This window comes from Ailuropoda melanoleuca, chromosome 15 (genome assembly GCF_002007445.2).
Source record: "Ailuropoda melanoleuca isolate Jingjing chromosome 15, ASM200744v2, whole genome shotgun sequence".
In the NCBI taxonomy this organism is placed as follows: domain Eukaryota; kingdom Metazoa; phylum Chordata; class Mammalia; order Carnivora; family Ursidae; genus Ailuropoda; species Ailuropoda melanoleuca.
In genome coordinates, this window is record NC_048232.1 from 5,307,927 (window position 1) to 5,328,349 (window position 20,423).

The 20,423-nt window shown below is 49.9% G+C and overlaps 1 protein-coding gene across 5 annotated transcripts in view; it reads left to right on the plus strand.

Annotated features, from left to right (window-relative positions):
- Window positions 1-278: 278 nt before the first annotated feature.
- The window catches only part of PFKFB3 (6-phosphofructo-2-kinase/fructose-2,6-biphosphatase 3), a 50,124-nt gene continuing 29,979 nt past the window's right edge, over window positions 279-20,423 (plus strand). Inside the window, exon 1 of one of the 5 annotated variants that reach the window (XM_034644497.1) lies at window positions 279-298. Coding sequence is in view for 4 of the 5 variants with exons in the window: in XM_019800849.2 (XP_019656408.2) it covers window positions 20,199-20,274 (76 nt within the window). In the remaining variant the exon portion in view is untranslated. Of the gene's footprint in view, window positions 299-19,808; window positions 20,275-20,423 lie in introns of those variants that run through there. The other 4 variants (XM_019800849.2, XM_002920349.4, XM_034644496.1 and 1 more) reach the window with 4 other exon arrangements.

Genomic DNA, 20,423 nt, shown 5'->3' on the forward strand with positions numbered 1-20,423 from the left:
GTGGCGTACCGCATTTACCAATGCCCCGGGGGCCCTGCTTGCGCCGCAGCGGGGTCAGCCAGAATGGCTGTCTGTCCCCATGAACCCATCCTGTAAACCTCAGGCTTAGGAAGCGGCCACCGCGGAGCCCTGCGGGACTTCGAGCAGCAGAGCCTCGAGCGCATGCGTGCACGTGCACACGCGCATGCGCGTGCGCCCAGACCAGAGCCGCTGACCTGGCCCGCACATGCCGCACCTGCCGACCTCGTCGGGGACTTCCAGCCTGTCTCCCTGCGCGCTCCGTGAAGCCCTGGGTGCGGTAAGTGACCTCCCAGGGTACTTTTTAATCCTATGATAGCGAGCAGGAAGTCATTTTCTCTGGAAACTACCTAGTAGTTGAGCATCCTCAGGGTTTATCCAGCTTCTTTGAGAAGGCCAAGCCGGTTCTTCATTCTCATCAGCAAAACAAACAGAAGAAGGGTTTTCAAGGCTGCTGAATGACTGGTCGTAAGCCACGTAGGAAAAAAAGTTGCAGACGTAGCAGGAACACCAACTCCAAAGGGTTCACTTGTTCTAGACTCTTGGGTGGTTTGTGTTTTTTTTGTTTTGTTTTTTTTGGCTCAGAAATCTCTCCAAAATACATCCAACTCCACTATGATTTTGTTTGCTGATTGCTTCCATGAATCTTTCCCTTGTTTCCTCTACAAGGTATAACATATTTGCAGTCAGGTGCCATATATGGCTCCCTCTTCCTGCAGCGCCAGCCTGAGACTGGGCGCAAGCTGGCACCGAGGCTAGGTGTGGTGAAAACTGGAGTCTTTATTCAGCTAGCTGCTGGACTTTTGAGAAGCTTCTAAGAAATCGCACAGCCTGAACCCCACCCAGCAGTTCTGATCTAATTGGCCTAGCATGGGCTTTGCAGCGGGGTAACTTTAATGAGTTCTCTGGTTTGTTCTTACACATCACAGATGTTGGAAACCAGCGACTGATAGAGTGATTCAGACTCATCAGTGTGGTGTGTTCACTCTCTGCTGCACCCCTCCCCCCATTATCCAGCGTATCAGCCTGGCATCTCAATTTATTGAAACCCAAGACATAAACAACCTGATTTAAATAGCCGGGAGGCCAAGTTCTGGCTTTACACGTGGACTCCAGTGAAAGAAATACTTAGGTGACCAGACTGGGCCCCAGAGGGCTTCCTGGTGAAGATGTGTCACATCTCCTATCTCCCCACAAGGCCTTCCAGCTCCTTCTGTACAGCCTTCTTTGACCCCCTCATTGCTTTGGGAGGATTATAGAAACAGCGTCTGGTTTACTGCGTAATTCACTTAAAAGCCATCCCGGGATGGGCTGTTTCTGCAGGTTGCTAAGCTCTTCCACCCCCACTTCACACGGGTGCTGTAGCATCCAGAGCCGACGTGTCCTGCCCTGGGCTCCATCTCCGGGGAGCCTCTGGCCCCTCTTGAGTGCGTGATACATGCGTGATACCTAATTTTGAACCATGAATAACTGATTATCGTCTCCTGCTTGTGACGCTTGTCATTTTAAGCGGAGCCATCCAAATTGTACAATGTCTTGAGGGTCCCAGAGGTCACGACATGATACGGGACCAAGCAGGTCAGTGTTCTGTTTCAAATAGAAAGGGCTGAGCTGATCCAAGTATTCCTCTAATGACGGCATGTGGCATCTCAGACATGACACACAGGGATCTCTCAGGGATGGGACCTTGTAGAAGAAAGCTCCTTTCAGTACTATATGTCAACCCATTTAACACGTGACAGCTGTGTCAAAATTACCTGTGGCTAGGCACAGCCTTGCTCTGTTCCTGGCTGACCTGGCTGCTCCTGGCCAACCCTGGCTGACCCAGGAATTTCTCCTTTTAATGCCTTTACCCCAATTTCCAATGTGGGGCTCCTGAGTTCTCTCACACCACTGTCCCCTCACCAAAAAAGGATCAGAAGAAGATACCCTCATTTATACTTGTTAACTGCTATTTGGTTAGTGGAGGGGATGTGCTCCCCCCTCCTCTGGAATGACATTGGGATTCTCGGTGGCCCCTCCTGCCTGAGGTTTCCTGGCAGACGGTCCTCTTTCCTTGCCCCTTCTCACCAGATTATATATACATTCCTAAAAAAGGTTGCATTTCTGGAGGGCAGTAGAGCGCAGAGCTCATCTGCATTGGAATCCCTGTTATGTGACCTGGTTTGGGAGTTTTACCTCTCAGTCCGCATTTCCTCATCTGAAAAACACTGACACTTACTTACCAATGAGTTGTTGGGAAAATATTTGCAAAATCTGAACACAGGGTCTGGCCCAGAATCAGTGCTCAGTACATGGTAGCTGTTTTAATAATGATTGCTATTAGGATTATAAAGTAGTCACTATAATATTACCATATTATAGTTGCTATAAAATGTACAGGACGGCACACACACAAAACAAGAATGAAAATTGCCTCTAATTCAACCACCTGGATGTATCGTTTTTGATGTGTACAAACACCCGATAAATTTTAGAAAATTAAGATTCCACTAGCATTGCTTTTACGTGTAATTTCCTTGTCACCAGGTTTTGCTCTTAGCAGTACCCCTTACATATGCCGCATTAGAGTTTTCAAAGAATTCGGTCACGTCGACAAGGCCACCATCTCTGTCCTGTGCCCTCCGTGTGCCGGCTTTTATTTCCTAGTTTCTTATTCCCTGCTGATGAGTTTCTGATGACTCCTCTTAGCAGTGTGTCATCGGATACGGTCCTTCTCATCTACGGTGGTGCCTCCAACCTGACTACACACACCGGAGGGCGTCCTTGTAAACAGTGCTCTGCTTCTCCGTCCGCTGGGAGTTCTTCCTCACTGAGGTGAGGGCGGCTTTCCCCAAACGTTTCTGCCAGTCCAGCCTCATGCTGCCTTCTTTGGGCTGTCTTTCCAACTCCTGGGACAGTGATCTGGGGCATCCCTGAGCCAGGAAGACACTGAGTGACTCCGCCCAGTTTCCTAAAGACCAGAGCGAAGGGAGAACCCCCTTCAGAAGGCAGACTGTGATCCCTGCAGAAGAGACCAGTCCCTTGAAGCAGACATAAGGCAGGAGAGACCATTCCCAAGCCCCCCCCCGCCCCCCCGCCGGTGGCCAGTGCCCACCACCCTCCTCGTGCAGGGCTTTGGTGGTGGGTGCCTCTCATGCTGTTCGTTCAGTTTCCTCCTTCTGCTGAAGGCCTGGAGAAAAGTTAAAGTCCAGCGTCATGGGAGGGAGTGTGCTCTAGGCCATTTAGCAATCATAGGATCTAACTGGAATGGGGGGCAAATTCTTTTCTGAGAGCAAGTTTACTAGGGGTGGAGAGAACAGACATAAAAACTGTCCATTGATGGGGTGAGGAGGACATTGGAGGAAGACCAGGGCCTNTGGGGCTCGATCCCATAACGCCGGGATCACGCCCTGAGCCGAAGGCAGACGCTTAACCGCTGTGCCACCCAGGCGCCCCCCAAGTTGTCCCTTCTGATCTCATTTGTCTTCCCTCTGCTGTGGCTGGACCAGTACTCAGTCTGAAAGCCCAGCCGAGTGACTCTGTGAGGGGTCAGACCTCATCTGTTCACGGTGATGTCATCTTGTTGACTCTCCTGCAAGAGCAGGGGCCCTGGCCGAATTTTCTGGGGTGGCTTCAGTGAGGCTACTGGTGACTTACCTTGCTTTCAGGGGGGCAAAGTGGCCAAAATCAAAAGTTTTTGGTGTTGTTTTTCATGCTATATAATAGAGAAATGATTTTAAGTAGAATTACTCTCGATTACATTATTAACATTTTAATATGAAGTTTGTGTTAGTAAAATTTTGATCATATTCATGATATATTAACCAGTTAGGAATACTTTTGGCTGTGACTAACAGAATACTTGGCCAACAGTAGCTTAAACCAGAGGGATGTAATTTATTGTTTAACTAAAGAACTGGTCCTACTTTCTTATGCCATGCACAAAGATAAACTCAAAATGGATGAAAGACCTAAATGTGAGACAGGAATCCATCAAAATCCTAGAGGAGAACACAGGCAGCAACCTCTGTGACCTCGGCCACAGCAACTTCTTCCTAGATACGTCTCTTTTTTTTTTTTTTTTAAAGATTTTATTTATTTATTTGACAGAGATAGAGACAGCCAGCGAGAGAGGGAACACAAGCAGGGGGAGTGGGAGAGGAAGAAGCAGGCTCATAGCAGAGGAGCCTGATGTGGGTCGATCCCATAACGCCGGGATCACGCCCTGAGCCGAAGGCAGACGCTTAACCGCTGTGCCACCCAGGCGCCCCCTAGATGCGTCTCTTGAGGCAAGGGAAACAAAAGCAAAAATAAACTATTGGGACTTCATCAAGATAAAAAGCTTCTGCACAGCAAGGGAAATAGTCAACAAAATTAAAAGGCAACCTGTGGAATGGGAGAAGATATTTGCAAATGTCTTATCAGATTAAGGGCTAGTATCCAAAATCTATAAAGACCTTCTCAAACTCAACACCCAAAATACAAAAAATCCAGTCAAGAAACGGGCAGAAGACATGAACAGACATTTCTCCAAAGAAGACGTACAAATGACCAACAGACACGTGAAAAAATGCTCCATATCAGTGGCATCAGGGAAATACAATTCAAAACCACAATGAGATAGCACCTCACACCAGCTAGAATGGCAAAAATTAACAAATCAGGAAACAACAAATGGTAGCAAGGATGTGGAGAAAGGGGAAGCCTCTTACACTGTTGGTGGGAATGCAAGCTGGTGTAGCCACTCTGGAAAACAGTATGGAGCTTCCTCAAAAAGTTGAAAATAGAGCTACCCTACGACCCAGCAATTGCACCCTGTGTATTTACCTCAAAGATACAGATGTATTGATCCGAAAGGGGCACCTACACCCCAATGTTTATAGCAGCAATGCCCACAATAGCCAAACTGTGGACAGAGCTGAGATGTCCATGGACAGATGAATGGATAAAGATGGGGTGTATACGTGTATATATATATATATATATATATATATACACACACACACACACATACATATATATAATGGAACATTAGCCATCAAAAAATGAAATCTTGCCATTTGCAATGATGTGGATGGAACTAGTGGGTATAATGCTAAGTGAAAGAAGTCAGTCAGAGAAAGACAAATACCATACGATTCCACTCATATGTGGAATTTAAGAAACAAGGCAGAGGGTCATAGGGGAAGGGAAGGAAAAATAGGAGGAAAACAGGGAGACAAGCCATAAGAGGTTCTTAATCCTAGGAAACGAACTGAGGGTTGCTGGAGGGGAGGGGGGTGGGGGATGGGGTAACGGGGTGATGGGCATTAAGGAGGGCAGGTGATGTGATAAGCACTGGGTGTTGTATACAACTGACGAATCACTGAATTCTACCTCTGAGACTGATAATACAGTATATGTCAATTAAATTGAATTTAAATAAATTAAAAAATACATTCTGGTTCAATTGGTTATCCAAATAAAAAAAAAAGAAAATAAAATTATATCACTACTTATATCACACACAATGTAAATTCCAGTTGGATAAGTCTTGTGGGCTCCGTGCTGGGAGCCTACTTAAAAAATTTTTTTTTTTTTGTCTTGCTTTAGCTCTATTTTTAGAATTCTTTCCACTGGGAGAAGGAAGAAGTGTCAGGGGAGCAGAGAAGGGCCAGGATGCCAGTTCGGATGTGGCAATCCCAGCATTGCACGCCCACAGCACGCAAGCAGGGCTTGCAACATAGTGTCCGTCCCCAACTTTCTCCACCTCGGGCACCCTGTCGCGGGCCCCTTGGTGCACTTCGCGTACTCAGCAGCAGGTGGTCTGCGGGCCAGTTTCTGTTCTCACCAGAGTCTGGGGGCAGTAACTTCAGCTGTCTTCACTTGGGCTTTTCCCCTCATTTTGAGTCTGTGCCGGAGGATGTCGTCAGGGTGCGGAGGAAGCCCAGGGATAGAGGCCAGATCACGGTCAGGGTCGGAGGAAGTGCATTCAGCCCGCGGAATCATCCACCGTGGGGTGGGCTGGCACAGTTCAGAACTTCTAATCTTCGTACGTTTGTGGAGCACTTCACAGCCCTTCCGAGAGCGTTTTCATCCATTTCTGATCTGATCTCATGAGCACGTTCCCTGCAGCAGTTATGGAGGGTTCCAGTCCACGGTGGGAGCCCCCGGGGTCATTGTAATAGAACCACTCTTCATCACACACTGAACATCTCCCATGTGCCCAATGCTTTTGTAGGCTCTGGTGTCACAAGGATGAACAGCTGTCCCCGTTTCGAGCTGCTTATAGTCTGGTAATTATTATCAAGTTCCTATTTTTTTTTTAAGATTTTATTTATTTATTCGACAGAGATAGAGACAGCCAGCGAGAGAGGGAACACAAGCAGGGGGAGTGGGACAGGAAGAAGCAGGCTCACAGAGGAGGAGCCTGATGTGGGGCTCGATCCCACAACGCCAGGATCACGCCCTGAGCCGAAGGCAGACACTTAACCACTGTGCCACCCAGGCGCCCCCAAGTTCCTATTTCTATTTCATCGAGAACAATTAGACTCATCGGAGAGTGGAAGAGATGCTGACAGACCATCTAGACAGCTCAAGGGCGGGTGAGGGGACTGAGGTCCAGAAGCGCCTGGTGTAGCCTGGGTCGCCAGCAGGGTCCAGGCTCCTCCCTCCCAGCCTGGGGCCCTTCCTCCTCCTCCCCCACTCCCGCTGGCTCAGCTTTGCAGAGCAGACAAATCTGGTTCTCAGTAGTTGAGAATCGAAACCTAGATCATCCATAGGTTCCCGAGACTTGCTTTTTGTCATAGTAATTTCGAGTGCCTGGCTCCTTTCGGTATTTATCATAGGTCTAATGACATCATTCCATTAACGTCTCTCTGGAACCTGATGCTTTTAACATCACCAGACACAGTCATGCTTTTAGTTGGCTTTGCTGTGTGTGCTGTGTGAGGAGCGTGTTTACTCTGTTTTCAAGCCCAGGAGTGAGCGTCTTAGCCTGAAGGTCATATGTTCTCATGGGAACATGACAGCTGCTTACATGTTGGAGGGCAAGCCCCTCTTGCTGGGATGGGGCACAGGCTTGCTGCGTCCCCAGCAGCAGAATGAGAACCCATGGGGAAGAGTTACAGGAAGAGGTGTTTGGCTCAGTGTAAGAAGTCTGTCTGGCCAGCAGCGCTGTCTAAAGAGGGATCAAGCAGCCTGAAGCCATGAGTTTGAGCTGAGGCCCTCCAGGAGGGCTGTCAGAGAGGGGTTTCTAGATTCAGGGGGAAAATGGCCTGAGGGACATCCAAGGTTTGGATGGAGCAAGGGGAGCTGCTTCACTGCTGGGAACACCTCCCAGGGGCTGCTCTTCATTTAAAGGCTGTTCTAGCAACAGAGGATGCCCAGGTGAGGGCAAGTGGAGCAGTTTGGAGCTTGAAACTCCTTTGCTAGCCCTGCCTTAGCCATTCAGCCACGTCTAACCTGCAGGTCTGAAACATATCATTTAGCCGGGCAGCTAAAAACTGGGGCTCTGCTGTGAAGAAACATGGGACACGTGATGGTTAATTTTATATGTCAACCCAACTGGACCAAGGGATGCTCAGATCGCTGGTAAGACATTATTTCTGGGCGTGGCCATGATGATGTTTCTGGAAGAGATTACATTTGGTTTGAGGGATGGAGTAAAGCAGATGACTGTCCACACTGTGGTGGGGCATCATCCTATCTGCTGAGGTCCTACATGGAACAAGAAGGTGGGGGAGGAGTGAATGTGCTCCATCTGCCTAAGCGAAGACATTCCCTCTCCTCCTGTCTTTGGACGTCGGTGCTCCTGGTTCTTAGGCTTTCAGACTCAGACTGAATTACACTGGTTTTCCTGGTTCTCCAATTTGCAGGGAGCGTATCATGGGACTTCTTGGCTTCCAGAACCACGTGAGCCAATTACTATAACGTGTCTTCTCATACATACATACTTTCAACCTTAAAAAGAAAAATAACCAGGGGCGCCTGGGTGGCTCAGTCGGTTAAGTGACCATCTCTTGGTTTCGGCTCAGGTCATGATCTCAGGGTTGTGAGACTGAGCCCCACGATGGGCTCTGTGCTCAGTGTGGAGTCTGCCTGAGATTCTGTCTCCCCCCTGCCCCTCCCCCTGCTTATGTGCTTGCTCTCTTTCTCTCTCTCTCTCTCTCTCTCAAATAAATAAAATCTTTTTTAAAAAACCAGTTTACCAGCGAAATGAGTTTATTTGGGAATAGCAGAGCAGTTGCAATTTGGGACATGCACACAGTGGTAAATCACAGGCAAACCTGTAGAACAGGGGAGGGGAGCATTCTTTTATGGAGAAGAGAGGGGAGTTGGAAGGGGTGGTTTTGACCAAAGCTGAATCCGTGGGAGGAAACCGGGAGTTTGAAGTGGCTTCTCATTGGCTGGGCTGTTGCGGGACAAGGAGAAAAACCTTCCTTAGTCCCCTGGGGATCTTAAAGTCCTCCTCTTCGGCCGGTAATAGAGAGTTGGCCGAGGTGGTGCGTGCTCACGAGCTCCCCCTTCTGGGCTTCCTGACCACACTTAAAACGTTTCCGTTCCTTAATTTCCATCCATCCTCCATCACTCCCTCCTCTCTCCCTCTCTCTCTCTTTCTCTCTTTCCTTCATTCCAGAGCCCTAATACAGGAAGTAAGGAAACTTCCCGAATATGTGGTTGATTTCACCGCATGGGAAGGAATGGACAAGGAAGAGGAACCGGGAGACCCTCTTGTTTTCCTCCGCTGGTGCCAGCACCTGGTTTAGGGTTCAGAGAGAGGCACGTTCTGTAGAAAGCTGAAGGCTGCGTTTGCACAGAGCTCTTGGCCACCAGATGTTGAGTGTACCTCGGGCCAGGTGCTCTGCTCTGCACTATGCATAACCCTCTGTTATAGGTAGGCATCGTCCCTGCTTTATAGCGGTGCAAAGCCTGTGTAGCGGTGCGCGGAAAGCCCGCTGGGCGTGAAGTGATCTGTTCGAAGTCCTCAGACTCCGCCCCTCTGCCGGCCCCGCTCCCCTCCGGCGGGGAGCTCTGGGCCAACCATGGCTTCTCCAACGATCTCAAGTCTCTTGGATTTGCTTTTCCCTACTCTTCCTGTCATCCTCTTCTCCTTGGTCTAGTTAACTACCCTGTTGTAACTTTAACAGGCTTCATAGCTTCATTTTTCAGATAGATTTCTGTCTCTCATCTACTGTCATTGTTTTTTTCCCCTTTTTTATTGAGTTAAAAATCACCTCAAACTATTTTATTTTTTAAATTTATTTTAATTTTATTTAAATTCAATTAATTAACATATACTGTAGTATTAGTTTCAGAGGTAGAGGTCAGTGATTCATCAGTTGCATGGAACACCCAGTGCTCATCACATCCGGTGCCCTCCTTAACACCCATCACCCAGTTACCCCATCCCCACCCCCCTCCCCTCCAGCAACCCTCAGTTTTTTCCCTATGATTAAGAGTCTCTAAGGGTTTGTCCCTCTCTCTGGTTTCATCTTGTAAAACCAACCATGTTAAAGTGCACAACTGAGTAGCATTTACACATTCACAGTGTTGAGCAATCATCCCCTGTCTGCCTCCAAAATACTGTCATCACTCCAAAAGGAAGCCCCATCCCCATGAAGCAGGCACTCCCCCTTCATCCCTTCCTCCGGGGTGACAGCTCTGCCTTCTGTCTGTACGGATTTACCAGTCCTAGAGGTTTTATGTTGGCGGACTCATACAGTACATGACTTTTTGTGTCTGGTTCCATTCACTCAGCATAATCGTATTAGTCTGCTCTGGCCGCTGTAACAAGCTATCATGGCGGGGCTTAAACAACAGAAACGTATTTTCTCACAGTTCTGGACGCTGGAGGTCCAAGATGAGGTTTGGTTTTTCCTAAGGCCTCTCTCCTTGGCTTGTAGATGACTGCTGCCTGGCCGTGTCCCCAGATGGTCTTTCTTCTGTGTGCACACAAACCTGGAGTCTCTCTGTGTGTCCAAATTTCCTCTTCTTGCAGAGAAATTCGTCCAGTTGGAGTGGGGCCCACCCTAACCTCATTTAACTTAATTATTTCTTTAAAGACACTATGTCCAAATACAGTGACATTCTGAGGTGCTAGGGGTTGGGGTTCAACGTAGCGGTTTTGGGAGAGCACAGCTCCAGTCCATCACAGTGATGTTTCAGGATGCATCCCTGTTTCAGGTTGCTTCAGTATTTCCTGCCTTTTCATGGCTGAAGAGTATTCCATTGTGTGGATGGACCACGTTTTGTTTATCCATCCGTCTGTGGATGGACACTTGGACTTTTGACTGTTGTGAATAATGCTGCTACACCTGCCGTCTCTTTACTCAAAGAGCCTCCTGGCACTGGGGGATGGACGGGAGATGAGGGCCAGGTGGCATGTGTCATATTGTCCCCACCACTGGTGGTAAGTGGCAGGGTGCACATTCAGCGTCCAGCCTTTCATAGCAGGGTGGTGCGGGCGCCACACCCCCCCCCCGAGGCTGGCACACAGGTCTCTGGCGACAAGCTGTGTTGTTGGGAGCCTGCCATGGGACAGTGGAGGGCTGTCGGGCTGTTTGCATCTTTCGCAGGCTCAATCACTGTCCAGCTGGTTATGCACTGTTCTGGCATCTCTGATCCTCGATGATGGATGACTGGTGGCTGAGTAATAGTTTTCTTACTGATGAAGAAACAGCCTGAACTATCAAGAACGATAATGCCAGGGGCTGTCCAACATATCCTCCTCGAACAGACCTTTGTACAGTTTATCCAGTGAAGCACTCTGAAAATCTTTCACCTTCTGCAAGTCACATAGTCTTTTTCTTAGCAAGTGAGTTTTCTCCTGTTTCCTTTCCACCTGTGACTGGGGAGAAAGTGTCATGAGGGTCATAGAAGACCCTTAGACAGGAGACATCTGGGGACAGCCCCGGTTTCTCTCTACCCAGAGATGTTGCATCAGTTGGTCTGGGTCTTACCACACTCCTGGATGTTTTCTTCAGTCTCTCTTTGTTTTATATCTGCATCCATAAAATATTGTCATTGGGAAACTACTCTGGCAGGAAACGAAGCCACGAGTGTTCCTGGGCATCTCTCCATGCTGACAATGAAGAGAAGCAAGACGGAGGTGGCAGAGAGAAACCTGGCTGGCCCCTCAGCCGTGCCCTCTCGGGTGGCTGGCTCTGTGTGGGGCTGGTCCTCAGGTTTTTCTCTTTAGAGTTGGATGTTAGCAGTGTAAACTGAGTCAGGCTTTGGAAGACTGAGTCACAAACCATACTGGTAAGAGAATGGCATGTAAATATAGATTGCCCACTTGAGACATTTCCAACTGCGGGGTGGAACAGACCATTGAGGGCAGCTCCTCCCGTGAGTTCTCTGTGAGAGAAGACAAATGGTAATTCTGTGAGAGGAGGTAAGTGGTAGTTCTTTCCATGAGAGAAGGTGAGTGGTAATTAGAAGGCTGCTGTACATGGCGGAACAGAGACAGGAGAGAGTGGGTTACCGTATTGGCTATTCTTAAAGAGCTAAGGCAGCCTGACGCGTCTCAATGAATTATCCATTAATTTATTCTCACTGCCGATGATAACTTTTTTCATGATACGAGGGGCCCTTCCTGCCACATATAGCTCAGTTACGGGTTCCAACACCCAGCTCTTTTTCTGCCCCCCCCCCTTGTTTTTAAGTTTCCGTTTCAAGAGGATAAACACTATTTGGGGGAGGCGTGGAATAGAAATTGAGAGCCAAGTTGTTTGAAACACATCTCCATGCAGGGGCCTGTTTCTTGAGCTCTCATTCACCCCCTCTTCCTTATAAATCCAGACCAGAGATTCTGGACCTCATGATTATTTCAGAGTCCCAGGATCATTGCCTGCGTGTTATAACCCGTTCTTAACACAGCAACCAGAGGCCAGTCTTTAAACAAGGTCTCATTCGGTCAACCCATGAGAGCCTACGGTCAGTGCGCCTGTGTTCCAGGCACTCCGGATGGATACAACAGTGAGCATGAACGTAACCATGCATATGGCCTCCCCGGTCCTAGCGGGTCATCCGTTGTATTGCTCAGTATTCTTATCGCCCTCCGGAGGCTTCCTAGCTTTCTCAGAAGAGCAACCAGCCTTCCTGATGGATCTGTAAGGTGCTGCTTGATGGGGAAGCTCCTGCCGCCTCACTCTGCAGCCCTCCCTGTGCCACCCACCCTGGCTCTATCCCAAATCAAGATCCCACTCCAGAGCCTTGTTCCTGTTTCCTCTCCTTGGATGGCTCTTATCCGGATGTCTGGAATGGAGATGGAAGATGGCTAACACATGGAATCTGAAAGAATGCAGTGTGTTATAACATAACATGTGGAGGTGACAATATTTTGGATTTATGACGTTAACTAAAATCTATTACTGATGCTAGTTGCACCTGTTTCTTTTTACTACTGGAAAATCTTAAGCTAGGATTGCAGCTCCTACGGGATGGTACTGCCTTAGAGTTCATGGTGATGTCAGGGTATTGACGACCTGGGTGAGCAGCCGTTCTGTAAAAATGTATTATTGACAATAGAAATTTGAGATTTATCTAATAATTTGAGTAATGTTGGAGATGTAGGAGTATTTCTTCTTTCCTTCTGTCTCTTAACTAGTAACTTAGGACATTCTAAGACCTTTGGGAAGTACACTAAAAGCCTCAAGGCCTCCTTTACCTCTTTTTTCTTTTTTAATGCTGATGCAGTTTCCTTTCACAAAACTATTCTTTCTTTTTTTTAATTTAAATTCAGTTAATTGACATATCGTGTATTATTAGTCTCGGAGGTAGAGCTCAGTGATTCATCAGTTGCATGGAACACCCAGTGCTCATTACATTCTGTGCCCTCCTTCATGCCCATCCCCCAGTTACCCCATCCCCCAACCCACCTAACTTCCAGGAACCCCGTTTGTTTCCTAGATTTAAGAGTCTCCTGTGGTTTGTCTCCCTCTGTGTTTTCCTCTTATTTTACTTTTCCCCTCCCTTCCCCTATGATCCTCTGTTTTGTTTCTTAAATTCCACATATAAGTGAAATCATATGATAATTGTCTTTCTCTGGTTGACTTATTTCACTTAGCATGATACCCTCTAATTCCACCCCTGTCGTGACAAGTGGCCAGATTTCCTTTTTTGATGTTTGCATAATAGTCCATTGTGTTCTCTATATGCCATATCTTCTTTTTCCATCATCTGTCGATGGGCATCTCAGCTCTTTCCATATTTTGGCTACTGTGGACATGGCGGCTATAAACACTGTGGTATTTACTCTCCTGCGGTAGCGACCATGAGCCTTTCCTATGTCAGTCGTAAGGTGGAGGCTCTCCAGGTGTGCCTGGGGAATACAAAGGCGTGTGAATCTCTGCGGGGCTGGCTTTGTTTTCAGATGTTAAGCGGTACCTTCCATTGTAGGGTAATGTGAAAAGTTTTTAGGTATGAATCCTCACAGTAGTTTCTGAATGTGATTCTTCATCTTATTTCCATACTGTAGCCAAATTCTAAGTTATTTTGAGACCGTCGTCAAAACCGCTGGGACTCAAGATTCTGTCGTTGGCGTTGTTATTGGGAAGGAACTTGCATACCTCGCTTGATTGAAATGGGAGAGAATGAGAGACTACCAGGCTCGTGGAAGATCGTGTTTTTTATTCCTTGGCTTATGAGCTATGCGCTCACAGGCAAGGAATTGAATATGTCTGAGCCTCAGTTTCGTGCACTGTAAGGAACAAAGGGAGGAGTGAGTGAGTGTGTGTGTGCGCGCACACTGGGGGGACACTATGAGATTCCAAAGTGAATTCGTAATTCTGGCAAGGACCACATCTTACTTGGCCTTACCCTCCTGGTGCAGTGGCTCTCGGTGACTACTTGTTGGATATAGGAAGAAATGAGAGATGTTGACTTTGTTCCCGTGTGTCCTCTCAGACTCAGAGGAAAACTGAAGAACCATGAGATGAATATTAAATTGCCAACAGATCTGCCCCATTCTGTGCAAACGTTTCTTATTGTCCCCAGCAGACCTCCCCACAGCCTGCATTTACCTACGACCTCGCTCTTCGTTCCCTGTTTTTATGCTCAGCCATGGGCATTTCCCCCTCTGGTCTTCAGTTACAAGCTCTTGGGCGTGGGAGCTTTTTGTTTGTAATACTCAGCATGAGGCTGGGCACACAACACCGTGATGACAGCTGTTTGCCCACCCTCTTCTCTTTCCTGGCGGGACCCAGGATCCTTGAGATCTCAGTGCAGTTTGCTCCTCGCGACCGCTGACGCACAGTTGCCGCTGTGCGAATCTAACAAACGCTAGACGCCAGAAGATGGGCAGTGAGCTTCTCAAATAGTCACCCATCCTCATGCTCCTTTCCCTCAGGGAAAGACAGGATCAGCGAGGACCTCTTGGAGCCCTCAGCTGAACTCTGTATGACTGTCTTCCCTTATTTTGTTTTAGGCATGCACATGGGGGACAAACTACAGACCCACTGGTATTCTCCCAAAGATCTATGCAAAGCCCAGAAATAGAATCATTTCCACCTAAATTAAAACACAGCTTGAGCTTTGATTCTGTTTTTCTACAGGTACAGGATTCATGCAAACTCTGTTTGTGTATGTGTGTCATTTGCAAGAAGCAAAGAAGTTGGGAACATATGCAAATCACCACAGCGTTCTTGACTACCTCTCTGCTGGTCCCCTTCTCCCTCAGTCCCTGGATCCACACAATCTGTATCTTCTTTGTTTTTTGCAGAATTTGAGAAAACTGAACTCTCACTGATTTTAAATATTTTGTTTTCTCATAACTTATTTTGAAACACAAGAAGTTACAAAATAGTTCATAGAGTCCCGTGGACCCTTCACCCAGCTTCCTCTGTTGGTGACACCTTACTGTCAAATATCAAAACCAGGAAATTAACATTGCTATGATCATGTGAACTAGACTGTAGGACATCTTGTTTTTAAAAAGCACAAATAGGGGCGCCTGGGTGGCACAGCGGTTAAGCGTCTGCCTTCGGCTCAGGGCGTGATCCCTGCGTTATGGGATCGAGCCCCACATCAGGCTCCTCCACTATGAGCCTGCTTCTTCCTCTGCTTGTGTTGCCTCTCTCGCTGGCTGTCTCTATTTCTGTCAAATAAATAAAATCTTAAAAAAAAAATAAAAAGCACAAATATTTTGAAGTGACAAAATAATACTTCTAAAACGCAAATAATTTGCGTCTTGGTATTGAGTGAGGAGGTCGACAAGGAGTGTAAGATACTCTGAGAGCAGTAGCCAGGCTTGCTGCTGGGTAAGAAACACCAACAGGCACTTTTAAGAGCCTGGTCCCAAGCTCAGGGGTGTGCCCTAAGGAAAGGAAAGATCTGGATTAAGTGGAGAAACATAGCCCGGGCGAAGGGAGGTGGAAACTTGCTGTAGGATTCAGTGGGACTTGGGCTGTGCACTTTGCGTCTGTTAAACCAGGGCCCGATTGTGGCCACGGAGGAATGTTGTCCCAGCCTCAGAATGGGACACGTCAGTAAGTCCACTTGATTGGAGACAAGCGTATGACACTGGCAGAAACAGAGCGATTGTTTTTTTAAATAGACTTTAGTTTGTGGAGCAATCATAGGTTCACAGCAAAGCTGAGAGGAGCGTGTCGCGCTGTCAAATATCCCTGCCCCACACGTGCACAGCCTCCCGCACAGTCACCATCCCTCACCAGAGGCTTTTGACCAAGGGTGAGCCTGCGCTGACACGTCATCATCTCCCAAGTCCCTAGTTTACCTCAGGGCTCACTCTTGGCATTGTGCATTCTAGGAGTTTGGAGAAATGCGTAATGACGTGTATCCACCATTACAGTAGCGTAGTGTCGCTGCCCTGCATGACCCGTGTTTCTCCTGTTAACTCTTTCTTCCCCCCAACCCTTGCAAACCATCGATCATTTTACTGTCTCCGTAGCTGCGCCTTTTCCAGCCTGTCGTGGAATCATACAGTGTGGCGCCTTTTCAGACTGGCTTCTTTCCCTTCATGATATGCACAGAGGTCTCCATGTCTTTTCATGGCTCGATGGCTCATTTCTTTTTAGTGCTGAATGATGTCCCATTGTCTGGATGGACTGCCGTTTATTCATCCATTCACTTCCCGAAGCACATCTTCGCTGCTTCCACTTTTTGGTGATTCTGAACGGAGCTGCCGTAAACCTCCCTGTGCAGGTTTTGAGTTGGGTTTTCAACCCAGCCAGGTGGCATCGTGCGGGCATCCGTGTCTGTGTTGCCACTCATGTACGAGGGACAAACATTAAAAAAAAAATCACCCTCTCTCTTGTGTTTGGATGGATGGTGAGGTAAGGGTTTATCTCAGTCTTTTATTTGGTGTCTCACTTCACTGTCTCAGACATGGGATTGTTAAAGGAGCAAATGACGACACTTTGTGTCTAATTAACCACTTCTGATGCCTCCCAGCCTGCCGCGGCTTGTTCTCTCCTTCTCTCGCTGGGGAGGAGGTGGGTATGGCATGGTTTAAAGGTTGCAATCTGGCTAGCTGGCACAAGATCTTGGAAGTGGGGTTTGCTTTTTGCTGTTGTTTCTTCTCATACGGGAGCAGGTGTAAGGGTTAGATGACGTTGGCCAACAGAGGGGAGAGTGTGTCATGGAGAAAACCATTTCCACCATCTTTCTCTGGGTCTCCACCTTGCTAAAGAATTCCCCATAAGCACCTGCACCAGGCCGGATTGTGCAAGAAGGTCTTTCTCTGCTCTTTTGTGTCCAACAGCTCAGCTGCTCTGGGTGAGAAGGTCTGAGGCACAGTGTGGTCTTCCCCTTGACCAGACTCTACTCAGCACCCTGGGGTTAAACCACCCATCACGAGTCCCTGAGGAACTAGCAGATGCCTGTGTCAAGTCCAGGAAAAGAGTTAATAACTGGCAGTCTTGACCTTTGACCTAGTTCCTTAACCCCTCTCATCTCTAAACTTCCCCTTCCTCAATTAAAACAAAGGTCTGACTCATCTGGAAGGTTCCATTTATCCTATTTGTGCCCCGACCATGGAATCTCCCCTACTTGGAGCTGTCCTGTCTGTCAAATATTACTGAGATGTTTATACCCTCTGCAGCCTTTTCTGAAGGACTGCATGTCTAATCACCAGAATGATGACAGGGGAGTTGGTAGAAGATGGAGCCATTAGGAGAACTAGGGAAAGAGTTAGGGGGATGTCTAAATCAGTAAATTCTGAACAGTACATTCTTGGAATTCAGTTGCAGGGGGGTTGTTTATAAACGGTTTTGCAGTGAAGCAATTTTATCCTCATAAGGACGCTACCCTAATGTACTGGAGGGTTGCAAATGCCACACCCATTCCAGCTGTCCCCTTGCTTTATTCTCAAGCATGAATTCCTCCTTGAACCCCACCTAGTCCCACATTGTTTGCACTTAGACATCAGAAGCTAGGAGGGTTAAGTGAACTTCCGTTTGCCTGTCCCCCTATCAGGTGCAAGAGGTGATGAGGAAGAATTGTGTCTTTGCTCTGTAGCCATGGACACCCAAGCCCAAGGCATTGTTGACACACAGGCAGGGAAAGCAAGGGGTCTAGTGGCCAGAGGAAGTTCAAGTGCCTGGTGCCCTCAGGACTGGACCCTGCCAGACACATTATCTAGGTCAGGACATTAAAGATGTGCCTCTGCGAGCGAGGACCCCACTCTCCCTGAGCTGAAACCCACAGCTGTTTGCAAGCTTAGAGGTTGGAAGAGTGCCACCTCGTCCCCGTGCCCTGTCTGCGTGTGCAAAAAATCTGATGGGAAAGTAGCCGGCACACCGATTCTTCCCGGAGAGGCAAGTGTGCAAGCATGGAGGGGTGCAGCCACTCTCACGCGCACAGCAGGTCCCCTCCCTGACCCCAGCGAACCCCAGCCAGCCACTTCCCTGAGGGCTCCAGCGCTCGCTTGCGTCTGTTTTTCTCTTTGGATCAGTCCACTCCTGTTTCAAGAGTGGAGTGGGACTCTCCCTGGGGCGTTATAGGGTGTCATCCCTGGCATTTGCTCCCACTGCAGAAAAACAAGTCCAATGCAATGCACTCGGGTTTCTGAACAGCTGCCCGAGCGCCGAAACCAGACAGTCAGCAAAGCTGTCAGAGGGAAAGCAGGGACTCCGGGGAGGGCCGCGGCGGGGGGAGGGGGGCGGTACCCGGAGCGCAGTCGGGACGCGGGGGGTAGGGGTTCGGTCGAGGGTACCCGCGCTGCGGGCTACATGGGGGCGCTCGCGGCCCCTGGGCCCTCTGGGGTGCGGAGAAGAGGGGGAGGCTCTGGCTGGGCGGGGGTGTCCAGAGTGGGGGTCGGGGACACCCGTGCGGTGGGCGACGCTCGGCACTCCCGGCCCCTGGGCGGGCTAGGGTGCAGGGAAGGGAGGGAGGCCCGGGAGGGAGGCCCGGGAGGGGCGGGGCGGGAGCAGCTGTGCCTGCCGCCAGGGAGCGGGCGCGGTCCAGCGGAGCCATGCGGGACGTGAGCGACGTGTGGCAGGCTCGGCGCAGACTGTTCTATTGCAGTGCGGATTTCAGGGGGCGCCGCCTTCTTCCTTCCAATCACAGCGCAATCTCAGAGTGAGGTATGCACCTCTGCAAGGCCCGGCACCGCTTCTGTGCTGATGATGCACGGGCGTGCTAAAGTCACATGCATGTAAGACCACTCTGCGGGCGGCAGTCCCCGCCAGAAGCACCCCGGATCTTCACAGGGTGGGCGCTGGTCTGACCACACGACTGCCCCACGTCTCTAGCTGATGCAAAAACTACGAGGACCGTGGAGGCAGGAAACACACATACCCCCCCCCCAATGGCGAGGAAGAGATGGGAGCTGTGCCGGATAAATGTCATGAATTTTAGGGGTTTGCCTGATTAAGGTGCCACCTCCCAGTAGTTTTCCCGGGGCTTATAGTCAGGTAGTGAATTGCAGGTTGGAACAGGCTCTAGTTTTACTTACCCTTCTACTCAGATTAAGGTATATTGAAAATATGGTAAATAGTGACAGCAAAGACCAAGGTGACTCGGTCCCTTTCGGTCCGGCCTCCGGGGCTTTCCTATCCCCTTCTGGTGCCCCGCCCTTTGGGCCTCTGAGCAGCGAGGCCAGGAGTGGGGTGACGGGGGAAGACCAGGTTCCAGGTCACAGGGCTGGGTGTTAGGGGAGCAATGTTCACAAGTCAAGGTTTCTAAGGGATTTAGGAAAGTGGGCGCGGCGGGGAAGAAGGACCGGGGAAGCCCCCTCCCCACGGGGGGCAGAGGTCGTGGTGGGTGAGACTCACAGGTATTATCAGGGAGCAGCTTTGGTAAGGAGTGACCTAGAGGCCTATGCCACACAGGCGCTCTCGTCATCCCCCTTCTGGCTTCTAAGGTAGCAGAGGTCCCCACCCCCGAGTCCCCCAACCTCTCTCCAACCTGTAGCCCTAAGCCCCGGTCTTCAACTTGACTGTGCCTAACCTGGATCGCGTGTTAAGAATATAGATTGTTAGGGTCTTACTCCCAGAGAGGCCGAATTAGTAGGATGCATTTTACCAGCATCCAAGGTGATTCAGCTGCGGGGGTCCACGCACCACACTGGACGGCTCCGCTTCTTTCTTCCCAGTACCGCTGAGGTGATTATTCTGGGAAGCTGTGCCAGTCATCTTTAGGGGACGTAGGAGGAAGCTCAGAGAGTGGGACTTTTCAGCCAGAGCTGAGTTTAGGGCGTCATCAGAGGGATGGCAGGAGCAGGGCGTGCTGCTGTGGCCGACCTGCAGGGGGCGCCAGCAGGCCGCCTCCTGGCTTGCCCACCCCCCCACGTGAAAGAGGGCTGGATCCCGAAGAACGCGTCCCCGCCCCGAGGCTGACGTCTGCGTAGCTGCCGGTCCCGACTCTTAAAAGCCCGAGCGCCGCGCGAGGCATCCTAGCAGAGCTGGAGAGGCGACGAGCGGGAGGGGAGGGCGTCGGACTCGAGCTGGCACACGGGGACCGCGGCTGTCACTGCGCTCCGAGCATCCCGGTGGTTTCTCGAGTAGACGAGCCCGGCCCTGCGGCAGCTGCGGGTGCAACCCTTAGCTCCCTGCCCTCTTGCCGTGCTCGTGAAGCCTTACGCCCCGGGCGAGCGTTAGTGATTTAGCACAAAGCACGTTTCCAAAAAGCAGCGCACGGGAGAGCTCCCGCGCACGCACCCCTCTTCCCCTTTGTTTCGGGGGTCGACAGGCTGCTCTCCTCCCCAAGTCTGAATTCTTCGCGGGGGGCGGAGGGCCGCCGAGTCTAGGCTGTGAAAGATGCCCTTGGAGCTGACCCAGAGCCGAGTGCAGAAGATCTGGATCCCCGTCGACCACCGCCCCTCGCTGCCCAGATGTGAGTGCAGATTCGCGCGGGGGCCGGGCTGCAGGGAGCGGCGCGCCGCGTGGAGAGCCAGGCCATTGTGTGGCGGGCGCTGGCGGGGCGCTGTAGTGCCGGCTCCGCTCCTCCAGCGCGCTCGTGCCGGGCCGGGCGCCGCCCTCCTC